General features: G+C 37.8%; 1 protein-coding gene across 2 annotated transcripts in view; it reads left to right on the plus strand.

Moving 5' to 3' along the window:
- LOC150081922 (protein PALS1-like) overlaps window positions 1-15236 on the plus strand; it is a 262311-nt gene that overhangs the window by 61055 nt on the left and 186020 nt on the right. For both annotated transcript variants that reach the window (XM_090378985.1, XM_090378986.1), the window contains exon 2: window positions 648-757. In XM_090378985.1, the coding sequence (XP_090235111.1) occupies window positions 648-757 (110 nt within the window). The remainder of the gene's footprint in view (window positions 1-647; window positions 758-15236) is intronic.

Consider the following 15236-nt stretch of genomic DNA (forward strand, 5'->3'; position numbering starts at 1 on the left):
CAACTCTCCTTATCCCTGTTTCCTTGGTGATTGTTCCGTTGTGGCAGCCACCCTTAGCTTAAATCAGTAACGGGAAGTTACAGACCCGGTGCCTTCTAAGTTATCTCAGTCCTGTGGAGTTACGGTAGCTTAAAGACGTCCTTAATTGGCTGTGGGGTATTGTGAAGCGCGTGGTTCTTTTACCGCATCTGCCTCCTGACCTCTGCGATACAAAACTTACCAACATCCAGGCGCCACTAATGCCTCTTTTGGCGTTGCTTTCAATCTTAGATTTATGTCTTGATATTGCCTGCCGACATTTATTCTTTATCCCTAAAAGACAGAAATGAGAAATTAATAATAATGAATGTTACATTAAACCATTTCTGGTCCCCCCTCCCCTGTATTCGAGTGAATGATCAGTTTGTTCGATTAACGGGTTTGCTGCTTTTGCTTTTAAACTGAGCCCTTGTGATCCCTTCAAAAGCTCTCTCTCTCACACGCATTACACAATCTTAGTAAATATAACCTTGTCGTAAGATACAAACCTGCATTGTCACATTAACCTTGTTAAGCCTGCATGCAGCCATAATGGTTTAGTTATACATGGAGTAATACTATTCTCATTTATAATTCAAGCACTTCTTATTTTACTTTCTTCTTTGTAGGTTCGCCAGCGGATCGTGCTGATCTAGAAGTTGGAGACGAGATATTAGAGGTGAATGGAAGGTCGCTGGAGAACTGCAGGAGGACTGAGGTTATCGCCCATATTCATCATGTGAGTAGCATGCGTTTGCTAAACACTTACAGAAGCAAAATCTTGTTTATAGCTAACATAGTTGAACTTTAGAATTACTTACCATCAACAGCACAGTAATGAGGTACTGTTATCCAAAATTAGATTTCGTAGTACTCTTGGTAAATAGGAATTCCCTTTTTTGTAAAAGGATTGCGTTGAGACCTGGATTTCTACATGCTCTTAACAGTGGAGGCTTTTTCGTAAGCATGAAAGGAGCACAGAATTAGCTCTCCTCAACGAAACTAAAGTCAAAATGCTCTTACATATAAGCCTCATATAACTCGTTATATGAACATTAGTCATTCAAAGGTATCTTTATTTTAAGCGCACTATTTGCAAATACTCGTAGTGCATTTTGCAAGTACTATAATTTCATGTCCACAGAATGTACACTCTATTAAGGTGGAGCATAATAATTTAACTATCAATAATAGCTCAGTGGGCGTCTAGTTTGTTTCTGACAATCGATCTTGAAGTACCCAATATCCCAACTATGTTTTTGATTGGCTAATTAAAGTACGTCCGAAGACTTTTCTGATTAATACTGATATTTAATGCTGTTAACTGCGTCAGCTGCGTAACAGCAAAGGAGCGTATGGAATTTGTGTGTGAGGGTGTAAATAGAATCTCTTAGGCCACATATTCGCCTTCTGTAGTGGAGCCCTTGAATGCACGGGCCGCGACTTGGCAGTATTGTTTAATTTATGCCCTTTGTAACGTTTACTTTTTCACTGGAAATTCAAGTTAAATGACCAACACAAAATGAGGATAAGCTAAATGAAAACATGGCTGTATTTAATGATTGATAGTCGACTGTAGACTGGGTACTCTTTGCCTTCTCATGGAACTAAAGCTTCACTGTTCTAAGTTAAATGCAAATAATCATCTTGAACAGATTAGTTACACAAAAATCCTGACAGAGTTTGCAATAAAAGAACCCTGATTAATCACCAATGGTAGCCGTCCTCAGGGGTTGTCATATTAGGCGAAAAATCAAGAATTCGTCTGTAAATTATGTTCAGAAAATGACCCTATTTTGCAAATATTTTTCGAAAAAAATGTATTATACGATGATTGCAGGAAATTACGAAATATGCAATGTTCTTCCTTTAAAGGTAGTCAGTGGTTAGAGCCTGGAATTTATTTCAAACGACACCGAACGATGAGCGCATGAAAAGAGAAGTTTCTGATTAGAATGATAATTGTATGTGATATATGCAAAAGCTTGTGCTTACTCTTGCTCAGAAATTAAATATTCCTGCATCGACAATCGGAAAAATGCTGTCGAAATAGAAGTGCAGGGGGACACATTCAAAGAAACAACCACGTAGGCGTAAAATTACTACTGACAGCAGACGGCGCGCCTTGAGACGACTGGTTATCTCATCTCGCCATCAGACCCTACAGAATCTGAGTACAGTATGCAGCCACAGGCGAGCCTGTCAGCGTTTTATTCACTGAAAATTTAAATGTTTCTTAACCTGAAAATATCAAGATACTTTCAGGTTAAAAAAACAAGTTTTCCGATGGTGTCCCCAGGGTTCGGTACTGGATCCCTCATTTGAAATCTTGTATTGCACAATTGGTTGGCCCGAATATTTTAAAATTGTCTTGTAATAGTCTTCCCCAATGACCTTATTATAATAGTTGTAGGCAAATCTTGATCGAATCCGGAACAAAATGCAAATATTTTGTCATATTTATATTCTTGGGCTCAATACTTACTTTAACTAAGTTCAACAAAGACAAAAGTCGTTATTTAAAACTCGACTGGATATTCGCTGTCTTCCACAGAATACATTAAATGGAGGTCAATTACCTATGGATTTAGAGACCAAATATTTGGGATTGTCACAAATTGTCATTCTAACCGCATTTAAGTACTTTCTTAAGTAGTAAAGTAATAAAATTTTCTGGATCCATTATATTTATTTCAAAATCTGATTGGGGACTGTCACATAAGACATCTGTATTATAAAGCAGTTTTTCTCCCTGTCATGTTTGCTGGAGCGTGATTTTATAGAGCTCGGATTGGGAGATTTCAGCTCAAGATAAATTCGATTCAACGCACAATTCTAAGTATTTTAAGAGTAGATATCGAATGGCCAAATGCTACACAGGAGCACTCTCCTATATGGATGTGAGACCTGGGTCCGTGCGGAAGGCAGAAATCAGGAAACTATAAGCCTTCGAGTTGTGGATGCTCAGAAGAATGCTCAAAATTTCATGGACAGATCGGGTCACCAATGAGCAGGTCCTTAAGAGGGCAAAGACGCTAACTACAATTGCAAAGAGAAAGACTGCCTACCTCGGGCATATTATTAGAGGCCCACAATATGACCTGCAGAGACTAATCCTGCAAGGAAAGATTAAAGGCAAAAGAGCAAAAGGAAGGCCAAGAAAAAAGTGGCTTGATAATATCAAAGAATAGACAAAGGGGGGGGGGGTCTTACGACACAAACCATTTCACAAAACAAGAGGCAGAGCTGGCTGGAAAACGTTGGTCTCCAACGTTCATATTGAACACGGAAACTGAAGAAGAAGAATTTTTAAGAGTTTGCAGAACAGTTACTATTGTCGCTCTCCAGGTAGTGGTTGGAATTATTCCTTTGGACTTGTTCTTTATTTATCGAGGTATGTGCTAGACAGATACCTACCGCGATGTATGATATTGAGATTAATATTCATAATGACGTAAAAATAGAAGAAATAATTTGTCTAAATGAAATAATCAACATATGGGATACGGTAACTTCGGGTCGAGTAACTAAACAGTTCATTCCGTTAATATTTCGTTACATTATTATTAAATATGGAAATTAAAAGTTGGTTTACACCTAGCTTGGAATCCCTGTTTTTGTTAACAGGACATGGCTCTGAATGATAAACTGTATGCATTGAGTCTGATAAATACTGATTTATGTATGTGTTGGAGTTAAGGAAAGTTGGGATCATATATTGGATGATATGTCTGCATAACAATCCCAGCAAGGTGCTCAGTGATAATATTGGGATCCTGAAACCGGACAGGAAGCTCTGTTTTTATCAGATCCAACAATTTTTCTAGAATACAGGAAATCTTTATTACAGGCAGTATAATATCGATAGATTGTTGTCAAAATTTAATAAGTGAATACAATTCGAATCTTCTTGAATGATGGTTTATCAAAGTTATTTAGAGCGTTTTCTTTGAATGTATTGGGGTGTCCTGTGTGATGATAGAGAAGTGGTTTTTTTTCTCTCTCTCTCTCTCTCTCTCTCTCTCTCTCTCTCTCTCTCTCTCTCTCTCTCTTTGCTGGGGTGGCCTCCGACCATAAGTGTCTCATCTCATGGATGGAACTGGCCACTTTGCCTTGGTGTTGACGAATACGCAGGAGCAGTTTTCCAGCTGGCCTACCAAGAAGCAATTTTTGCTTCTGGGTAGGCCAGCACAACACCCACTTACTACACAAATGTAACACTACTACTACACGTCTGGCCCATTTTTACAGAGTCTGTATAAATCACAGTGGAACTAGGCGGATTTGAACTAATGTTCTAGGAGCCACCCATTACAATAACACTTGCCCACATGTCAGCGTTTTATTGCATGCATCTCAACATGGCAGAATGTCAAGGGAGGGAGGGCGGGGTCAGTAGCAGTGGCATAGCCAGGGTAGGGTCGGGATACAATGTACTCCCCTGATGCCGACATCTGGTATTGTGGCGCTTTTTAGCATTAGGCTGCTGACGCCTTTTTATGTGAATGTACCTGCTGACAAAAAATCCTGGCCACGCTACTGGTTAGTAGTTTACTACTTTTCATGACTAGCAGAAATGTTAAAGACTAAGCCGTTTCAAATGGGAGTATGTACGAAATATTCCCTGTAGATTTTGCTTCTGAAGGTGAACATTGTAGATGCCGCTGCAGATCTTTAGCCTGCTTTTGCTATGCGAAAGTGTGCAATGATTATATTGGTAGAACCTACTGCCATACTTTTCTAGCATATTTCTTTAATGTTAAATCCAGGTTTTGGTACCCTTTAGTGCAGTGGTTTCCAAACTTTATGTAACTACGCCCCCTTTTAAAAAAAATCTAATCTTGGCGCCTCCCCCCACTTTATTTCATAAAAATAATACAGACACATTTTTAAATGGTAAAAAATGTATGAGACGGATGTGCTTGTTTATTAGCACAAAGTTTATCAAATCTAGATGTCATTGAGGAGGGTGCTACTCTTAGCTCTTTTTCTACTACTAAACGGGCTCGATATTTGGATTTCATTGCAGCTAATGCAGAAAATCCCGTTTCGCATAAATATGATGTTACTAATGGCAGCAGTACTTGCATTGCTTTCCTTGACAAAGTATTATATTCTTCACTTCGATTCAACCAAAATTGAACTAGGGTTTCACTCTGAAATTTTTGTTTCAATGAAGTATCGTATGATAATTCTATCAACTTTTCCTTTTCAATAGTTTTCAATCCAAATTCATATTCACTTTGTAAAATCAAGATCGAAATAATGTGAAAAGTGCATTAGCAAACCATCCAAGTGTTCAGTAAAAAGATTTTTGTTTGCATCAATATTAACTCTGGCGCAGAAATCATTTAAAAGTGGAAACATGTCGAACTTATTTTTTTGTAAATTTGATTTCCATAGCTCCAATTTTTTATGAATGCTTTCACTTTGTCTTTTTGAATCAGTGAATGCATTTGTGGTCTTTGCATTGATTTATTCAAAACACTCAATTTTCCAAAACATTTCAACCAAATAGGCAAGTTTAACAATAAAGTTATCACTCCTAAATAAATTTGCCTTTCATTATGATTTTCATCAAGCAAAATTGCAATCTCTTCTTTGAGTTCAAACAACTTTTGAATCACTTTAGCACGAGATAGCCAGCGCACTTCACAATAGTATAGAAGTGAGGCATAATTAGCTTCCATATCTTCAGACAGCTTTGCAAACAACCTAACTTTTAAAGGACTGTTTTTTTATGTAGTTTATAACTTTCGTAACTTTTGTAAAAATGTTAAGTTCCTCGCTCATATTTTTTTGACACAAGAGCTGCTCTGTGAAGCACGCAGTGCGTCCAGATAACTTCGGGTGCATTCTTTTTAACTGATGCTTGAAGACCTGCCTCGTGTCCTGACATTGACTGTGCTCCGTCAGTACGGAGTCCAATGCAGTTATTCAACTTTATGTCGTTCTCATCAAAAAAAGTGTCAATTATATTAAAACTTTCATTGGATGTGGCCTTTCCAGGAATGGGGTTGCAAAATAATGTCTTCCATTATATTAGTTTTTGCAACATATCGAACATATGCAATTAAATAAGCATCTTTAGCTACATCAGTTTCCTCATCTACTTGTATGGCGAATTTCGAAGTACGCAGTCAAGAAACTAACTGATTGCAAAGATCTTCAGATATATCATCGATTCTTCTGCCAACTGTATTATCAGCAAGCGGTATTTGTCGCAACTGTTTCGCATATGATTCGCCGAGCATTATTTTAACCATATCAGTAGCTGCTGGCAAAACTAGAGTTTCTCCTATTGTGTGTGGTTTTTTACATTTCGCGATTCTGTAAGAAACTTGGTACGACGCTAGCAATACATTTGATGGAACAGAAGCTATTTTTTTGAACGTTTGCTTTTGTTTATTAAACTCATCTAATTTTCTTCGAAAAAATTATATGGGCTTACCAACGTATTCAGAATGCATAGTTTTAAGGTGCCGTTTTAATTTGCCTGGTCTCATACTATCTGCAGCCAAAACTTTTCGTACAAAACAAACACATTAGTTTTTCCAAGCCATCTATAATAACACTTGTGAATCCTAATGATAAATAGGATGAATCGTATTTTCTTGTCTTGGGAGTTCTACCTCCTTGTTCCCTGTTGCTTGTATTCTCACTACCTTTACATGCATCAGTATCTTCATTATTAGCGGATTTTCTCTTGTAACCAGTCAAAAATTTATCCATTGGTCTAAAAATATTAGGATTAATTTTTTTTTAATGAGGATGAGACATGGGATCTAAGCTCTCGGTTGCACTGTTTGTTACACAAGAAACATGGAAGCTGTGATGCGTACAAATTAAGACTACTTCCGCATTTAATGTCCTTTCGTTAGAGGTGTTATTATTATAAGAGAGACTTCCACTGAGGTAGTTCAGTTGCTTGTTGCTTTGAAACCATATATTCAGCAGACCGATAAATCTTCAAGGAGAAGAATGTGAAGAGTGTGTAGCTTATTTCCTAGGCTCCTTACCTTTTTTCCAGGAAAAAGGTTGGAGAGTATGATGCTTCCTGTCTTTCACTAGTTCCTACCTTGTTCTGAACCTGGGAGTGTCAGTCGTCTCGAAAATTCCGAACTTTGGATCCATAAGGCCAGACATGAGGATGTAGTAAGGTGACCAAATGCTAATAGTAGCATGAAATTATGAATGAATCATAAGTGTGTGGTCCTTAGTTGTATGGCATTTACTATTGAAGTGGTCTCGAAGATGAATACTTTCAAACTGAAACCGTTGTGCATGGTAGTAACAAAAGTCTAGTAACAAAAACTCTTGTTATACCTGGAGCTCCTTTTGAGTTTTGAACTAGTGACAGAGCCCAAAATGAAACCTCCTCTTGCGTTACAGATGATCTTATTTTTGACTTAAGTGAGATTTGATTTCATAAACAAACTGAACAAAGGCTCGAACCCTAAAAAAAGATTTTCCATAGGTCTGCGGTAAAAAGGATTTTAACTGCAGATCTGTGGAGCTGTCGATTTAGCAAATTTCGTTTTTCAATAAATGAATAATGAAATGACTAACAAAAAGAGCATAATTAAGTTTTTATTATTTTTTAAATATCAATAACGAGCATAATTGGGAGTATAAGCGTTTATTTCTAATTACAAGACTTATCATAGCCTACATTAGCCATTTTTAAAAGCTTAATTAGCCGTAAACAGGGAAATTGTATGTTGATGACATTGTATTTTGGGGCAATTAATCTTTGGAAATAGCTATCACAAAAATAAATTGCTTCCCTTTTTATTTACACGACTTTAATTTAAGCTAAAGCAAACTGAGGCGAATTCTCCGTTAACTTAAAGGGCAAAAAATAAATTAAAAATATGCAGTCCCAACCAAAATTAATAAACGAGGATAAAAAAAACTGTATCCCCGTTTAATATCCCTGCTTTGTGTGCTGATAAAACGAGGAAAATCAAAATAAACCAATTTGCGTGTCACATAACTAAAAAAAAAAGTTATTTATCAGTGTGCAAAAAAAAGTTCTTTATATGGCTTTTTGTGGTAGAACCCCTGGAGTATTCAAGGTCAACTGCCCGTTCTTTTATTCTTGTACATCCCGCTTGCTTGCACATCACTCTTCTAAGCCATCAGAATTTTCCAATTCACGTCAAAAATTGTATAGAGAATTGTCCTTTATCGGCCTACCATAAACATTTCTGCAGACTTTGTGCGTGTGCCACAGTTATAGGTCCGTCTTCGGTCTTCCTCTGACGTGCTAATTCTAAAAGCATTTGAAATCGCCGACAGCCAGGTTCGACCAAAGTAATTTTTCTCGCTGTCCAAAGACTGATTGACAGAAAAGAAAAGTTTCGTAAGAGGTAGCGTACTTGACTGATATTTACGGTGGGGATTTTGAGGGGGAGATGGCAGTGGAGGAGGGGATGGAGGGGGAAAATTTTAAGCTTAATTTTGTTATAGTTAAATTAATTAGAGAACACGCCATGCTCAAAAAACGAATCCTCTAAGTCTCTTTTCTAACAAAAGGAGACTTACGTGAGGATGCATTTCCTCGTTGAAACTACCCTGTAAAATTGATTAGAAAATGTTTAAGGATAAAAAATATTAATTATAATCATTTCATATTTCCTTCCCGGAAAAAGACCTCTTAACCCTCCTCTCTGGGTCAAAAAAAAAAAAAAAAAAAAAAGTTCACAGAGACACTGAATTTCGAAGTTAGTAGGTAATAAACCGGTTTCCAAGTAAGTGGATTTGCGTTGATCAATCCTTACGTCATGCGTGAGATAGAGGTATGAGGGAAATCGTTCATTTCTGAACCCTGGAAAATACATAGGGAACATCCGGTTGGCAAAATAACAAGGGTCATGCGAGATCAGTTCCAGTTTCTGCTATAGCTTCCCTAACATGAGCCGTATTTGTAATGTTTCGCTGGACACATCCTCAAATGAGAAGGCTTTCTCATTAGACAATCGATTTCAGCCAACGAGACCTATGCCCTCTCCATTTAAACGATTCAGGTGTAGATAGAATTGAAGTTTGTTAATGATTATTTCAGCTTGTTGAAATTTATTATTGTGATTTGAGGCACTAACCGGAATTCGTTTAACTGGGTTTTAATTAAATGAAAAATCTTTATTGATGGTAAATAAGGCATCGGTTGTACGCAGTTACTATAAACACTATTACTCATCGTGGCGACAAAAAAAAAAAAAGTTAAATGATATGGAAGATCAAAAGATTTTAATCCTCTACAATGATATTATTTGTTGGTGTTATTTTCAGTGTTCACAAATGGTAGACAATAGATGTCTCATTTAATTTCCGCAGAACTGGTGGATCTAGTTTAATAGGACGATGTGGATGGCTGATTTCTTCAGCAAGATAATCTGGAACTGTTGCTTGCACCTTGAAATTGACTCGAGTCATTCAAGCTTTACTGACACGATTCACTCAGAGCATGACGCGATATCTCTTGTCAGTGGTCATCCTCTCTGGGTCATATTTAAGTCGTATGGGTGTCTATATTTTTGTTAGAACTACTTGGGGAAAATCGAAGGTGACCACTATTTCACAATTGCTTAAGCTGTATAGTGTCTCAGCTTTAATAGTGTTGGCTGATGCATTTTTAGCGAGAGTGTAAATACTTTAATGTATTTTGAGTTTTTTCTTGTTGTGTAAATGTTAGACCCGGATTGTGAAATTGACCAGTTCATCAAATGGGCAAATCTTTGTCCATTCCTTAAATTGGCCTACTAATGCCCATTTCGTGAACTGGCCATTCAGTATCAAATAATAATACGAATAAACATCTCTTAAGAGTACACAAACCGTTTATTTCCTGAACCTCTGCAAAAGTTTAGTTTTAAAATATTAAATAGAATAAAACACTAAACTATTCTTGAAACAGAATGTCCTTAGTTATTCTTAGAGATAACTCCTAGAACACTGACGTATTAACAATGTTATAATGATTATCACGGGTTATAGTCAAGATCTTTAGTTATAAAATATTAAATAAAATAATTTCTAATCGTGACAAGCGAGAAAAAATAAAACGCATTAATTGTTTTTTTTTTTTTTTTTTGTTTTTTTTCTCTCGCTTGAATCCTCCCAAATAGCCGTATAAACTAACTTAACCCCCCCCTTTTTTTTTTTCGTACATCTACATGTAAGTTAAGAAAGTTAGTTTTTGATGAATCTAATGCACGTTTTTTTTTTTTTTTTGTTGTAATAGCAGGACTTTATGTAAACTTCGTCAGACATGTTTTTATTAATTCTATTGTTTCTTTTTAATAGTGTCTAAGCTATAGCAGTACATTATTTTTTTGGTTTAAAAATATACTGATAGGCCTGCTTTTCTGAAGAAATATACGGAAGAAAAAAATTCTATTATAAAATAGCATCATTTTTAAAATTGACAGCGTGCTGATTTATAAACTGGTTTTAATGATTTTTATGTGCACCAGATGGCGGGATATGCAGTGAAAATGTGGATGTATTGTGCGAAGGAAGTCTGCATATCGCCAAAAATGTATGAAGCTATAGCCAGGGGTGGTCCCAGGCTGGAATTAAAGGGATGATATCCCTCCTCATGATCAAAATGTTTTTATTTATTATTATTTATTTTTTTACTATTATGTGATGATTTTAAGCGGATAGAACAAGTTTTAGGGGTCATAGAAGCAACTTCAAGTTTCGTCCTCTGTTAGTTAGCACTGCTGTTGATAAAATGAATCCCAAGGATAAAATATTCACGAAAAATAAAACACTCGGGAATAACTCTTCCTGAAGAAATAAATTAAAACTGCAATTTTCATTTATTATTTGCAATATTTTCTTTATAGTACACTGGTGTGCAAAACTTAAGGACCACATTATTTCTAAAGGTTACAACCACAAAATCAGACGAAACTTCCTGTGGCGATTTGCATAACTGTGGCCGTTCAGTAGAAAGCTGGTGCACATGCAAAAAATTTGAATCGTGATGAGAGGACTCACATAAACAGATAAAAGCAGCAGTTATGTGTGAAAATTACCGAATGCTGAGCACGATTGTTACAAACGTTCGATTGGTTTCATACAGTGCTACAGACAACGAAATGGCCAGTAGACAACATCTGGATGACTTTACCTGGGGTCGAATAATTGGGAAGCTCGAGGAAGGTCCAACTGCGAGGAGTGTGGCTGCAGAGTTCTGTATCGCCCATAGCATAGTCTCACGTGCGTGCTCGGCCTTCAGACAGAACGACAGGTACAGCTGTTCGAAGGACCGGTGCTGGTCTACCACGAAAAACAACGCCCAATGATGACCGCTATATACTCCTACAGGCCAAGAGGGACCGACACTAGACAGCGGATCCATTGCAAACCAGCTGTACAGAAGCACAGGACGCAGGATATCGCGGTTTACTGTGGCCAGGCGACTCCACAAAGGTGGACCGTTTGCCCGACGGCCAGTACGCAATGTCCCTTTAATACCTGCCCATTGGAGACACCATTTACAGTGGTGCATAAAACACAAGGACTGGACAGCAGCGCAATGGGGTAAGGTCATCTTTACTGATGAGAGTAGATTCAGTCTCAGTAGCGATTCTGACGTCAGCTAATCTGGCGAGAGGTTGGCACACGGTATCACCCCGCAAACATCACTGAAAGGGATCGATATGGCAGTCGAGGTGTTCTCGTTTGGGCAGGCGTTATCTTGGATGGAAGTACTCAATTCCAGATACTGGAAGGCGGTACAGTATCCAGTGCAACCTACTGTACTGAGGTAATCCTTCCCCATGGGCGTCTGTTCCGAGGTGCCATTGGCCCCGAGTTCGTGTTTATGGATGATAACGCCACACCCCATCGCACTGTAGCTGTGCTATGCTTTTAGAAAGTGAGGACATTGTTCGTATGGATTGGCCTGCCTGTTTCCATCGATCTAAATCCCATCAAACGCATATGGGACGCCCTGGGGAAACGCATAGCGGCACGTCCACACCCACCAGAAAATGTTCACCAGCTGAAGATGGCGCTGACAGAGGAATGGATGATGTTACAGCAAGAACTTATCAACAACATTGTTCAAAGATGGACAGGCAGTGCAAAGCCTGGATCGACATTATGGGTGGCTATATCTCCTACTGGGGACCACGCGTTCCCTTTGTTCCATCTTTGGCAGTGATGCATCTGTATCATGGCAGCCAGTGCTATGTTGCCATTTTTGAATAAAGTCCCTCTGTACCGTTTTGTTTCCGTTGTCGGTGCTGTTTCCTTCATCATTTCTGTACTTCACGAGAGGTTCCTTTGGTATGCTTTTCCCATATTCAGGCCATTCCTATGAGAAGCTACAGGTGAAAATCTGACTGGTCCTTAAGTTTTGCACACCAGTGTACTTGACACGTTCGTCGTGTACAGTTAAACTTTGAAGAGGTTATAAGATTATGCCAAACTTATTTAATGTGTGAAATAAGTTTTATCTAAACAATTGGGATATTAATTTAACACTAATATTATTAGCGGTGTTGTAAAGTTATACATTTATTAGTGTTGCCATTTTGATGTTTATTATAACGGGAGGGAGGGAAATGATTTTTTTTTCCTCTCAAATTATGTTTGTGCGATACATTTTTCATGATGTTGTTATGGTTTAATGGCGCAAGTGCTGCAGCGACCATTTACGCCTTCATGATGTAGAAAGTGAATATTTCCACTATTTGAATTCTGAATATGCCCATGATAACGGTTATCGTATATCCGGTTTGCCCTTAGAAGGTAGGACATAAAAACAAAAGTTGATACTGTGGCGTGACCACTGTCAGATCGACTTAGTGATTATATTGAGCCATATTAGTCAATATGCTGACCAGTGATGGTGCAGTAAAAGCTTAAGGGAGTAACCCTGTAGGTCGAAACATCGTTTCCCCGCTGAGTTTTCGATTTGTAAGGAGCTAGAAATAGTTTTATTGAATTTGATATGATCACAATAAACATTCACGATTTTATCGTGTAATGTGCTCGGAATGAAAGCGTAAGTTTGTTTATTTTTTTTTGGGGGGGGGTCTAAATTCATATGATACAAATCAGTGATTGTCAACGGAGGTCTTTTAGAAATTTGTGGTAGCTTTAGTTTTGTTATGACGGAGGCGCTACCACAAAACCCAACGTTTGCAAACTAGTTGTGACAGATACTGAATAACAGCTGTGGTCTGCACAGCTTAGCAACTTAGATTTGATTGAAGTGTACAAGGCCCCAAGGGAAGGGGATTGGTAAAATGGATGAGGCGGGAATATATCGCTAGTGAGTGACACGAGAACCAGAGACCTATAAAATCTTAAAGAAAAACAGAAGACCATGACGACGTTTACTTTCGGGCAAGTGTTGTAGAACGTTGGAATAAGTTGCCTGCAGGTTTGGTTGCGATGGAAAAGTTGGCAAAATGAAGGAAGAATTGGATAGGGATTAAAGTTGTTAACCAGTGGCGCTTTATACCTTCATGGTGCCCAAGGCAAAATGGAATTTGGGAGCCCCATCTAAAGAAACACCTAATAAAGAACATTTTCAATTTTATTTTATTGTGATAACAAAACAAACTATATGACATAAGTGTGTTTGTTTTGTTATAAATATAAATAAAATGACAATATAAAATGTCTAAAATCGGTAAAACCATTTTTGAAAAAAAAAACGCAATTTTCAAATTACTCTTCAAGTAAAGTTCATTGACCTTGGCAGGTAGAAAGTTCAGTTTCCGATGAAAATCACTTAAATAATAGTAAAAAAACAGCAATTAGTTTTTGAAACAATCATTTTGGGACCCCTCTGTGATCGGAGCCCTATGCAGATGTCTTTTTTTTTTTTTTTTTGCCTATAGGATAACGCACCACCATTGATAACAGTCTAGGGAGGGTATCAGCGCACCTGTAGTGACTGAAACTGCAGACATCTTTCTCCGCAAATCCGTAGCAATACATAAAAATGATTTCGGCGCCTAACACAAATTTAGCTCCCACTCCACCTGCTTTGACCTTTTTGTTCCTGAAAAATTTCTTCCCATTACTCTTAAAACTTCGGCCTGACAATGAGGACGTTGCTTTAGTTATATTTCATCGAATACAGTATTGGATAAATGTTCCTGGAGTTCACAATAAGCATGAATATCAAACTCAGACGTATAAAATTTTTGAAATTATACAACAATCACTGAGTTTATTTCAGTGGTTCCCAAAATTTTCACTCGTACTATTAAAAATTCTAGCAAAGATGTTTGGGAAGCGGCTTCTGCAAAATTAATACATTATATTAATTTTTTATTTTAGATTTCGTGGAATTCTAATACCACGACCATAAGTTTTTCTAACTTATGGTTTTGTATTAACCATAAGTTAGAAACAACAAAAAAAAAAACGAAGGTTTAAAATTGTGTATTTGGCTTTTCTTGCCACGCATGTTCTGTGCAGACAGATTTTTGAAAAGCTCGAGGGATTTCTGGTGGTTCTTGACTCCCTGTACCCGCTTGGCTGCATCCCGGATGGAGGAAGGAAATGTGACACTTCAGCTGACAAGCAGGCGTTGCAGGCACGAGCAAACCGCTTACGAGGTACCAGTATGACAGTCTCGGCGCTCCCTCTACCGGTATTCTGCCGTTCCATTTTTGATATTCTGCTTCTGTTTTAAATTAAGTCTGGCGCCACTGTTATATGGGTATGCTTCTTCATATTGCAATTGCATAAAAAAATAATAATAACAGGAAGCAATAAGCAAGGGATGGATTCGTATATAAGCCCTATTTCCTCTTGCAGTGTTAGAGGTCAGGAATGACTCTTAAGTAAAATTTAGTACCAAAATCAAATCTCTTCTACCAGCGTTGGAGAGTATTGATGTGTATTATCCTTCAATAAGTTTTTCTTATTCAAAATTTAAGGTCCTCTGCTGCTTATACTCCCTATTGTTACAGGCGTTAGTACAAATAAGGGACGAGCCTGTCCGGTGGAGTACTGAAGGGTTTCAGTGCTTGGAATAAGAGTTCATTTCTGCCGCCTGCAGTCCCTTGTTCTCTCACAGACACTTGGGCCAAAAGATAATTCCGAGTTCAGGGGTAACCGCAATTTCTAACTCCCTTACCGCTGTGGTGTCTCTCTGAACCTGCCAGATCAGTTGACTCAGTTACTGCTACTATTTGTACCCAAAGAGTTGTGTATTCAATCGAAGGGAGTACATG

Source organism: Mastigoproctus giganteus, chromosome 8 (genome assembly GCF_048544385.1).
Source record: "Mastigoproctus giganteus isolate SK-2022 chromosome 8, ASM4854438v1, whole genome shotgun sequence".
Taxonomy (NCBI): Eukaryota; Metazoa; Arthropoda; class Arachnida; order Uropygi; family Thelyphonidae; genus Mastigoproctus; species Mastigoproctus giganteus.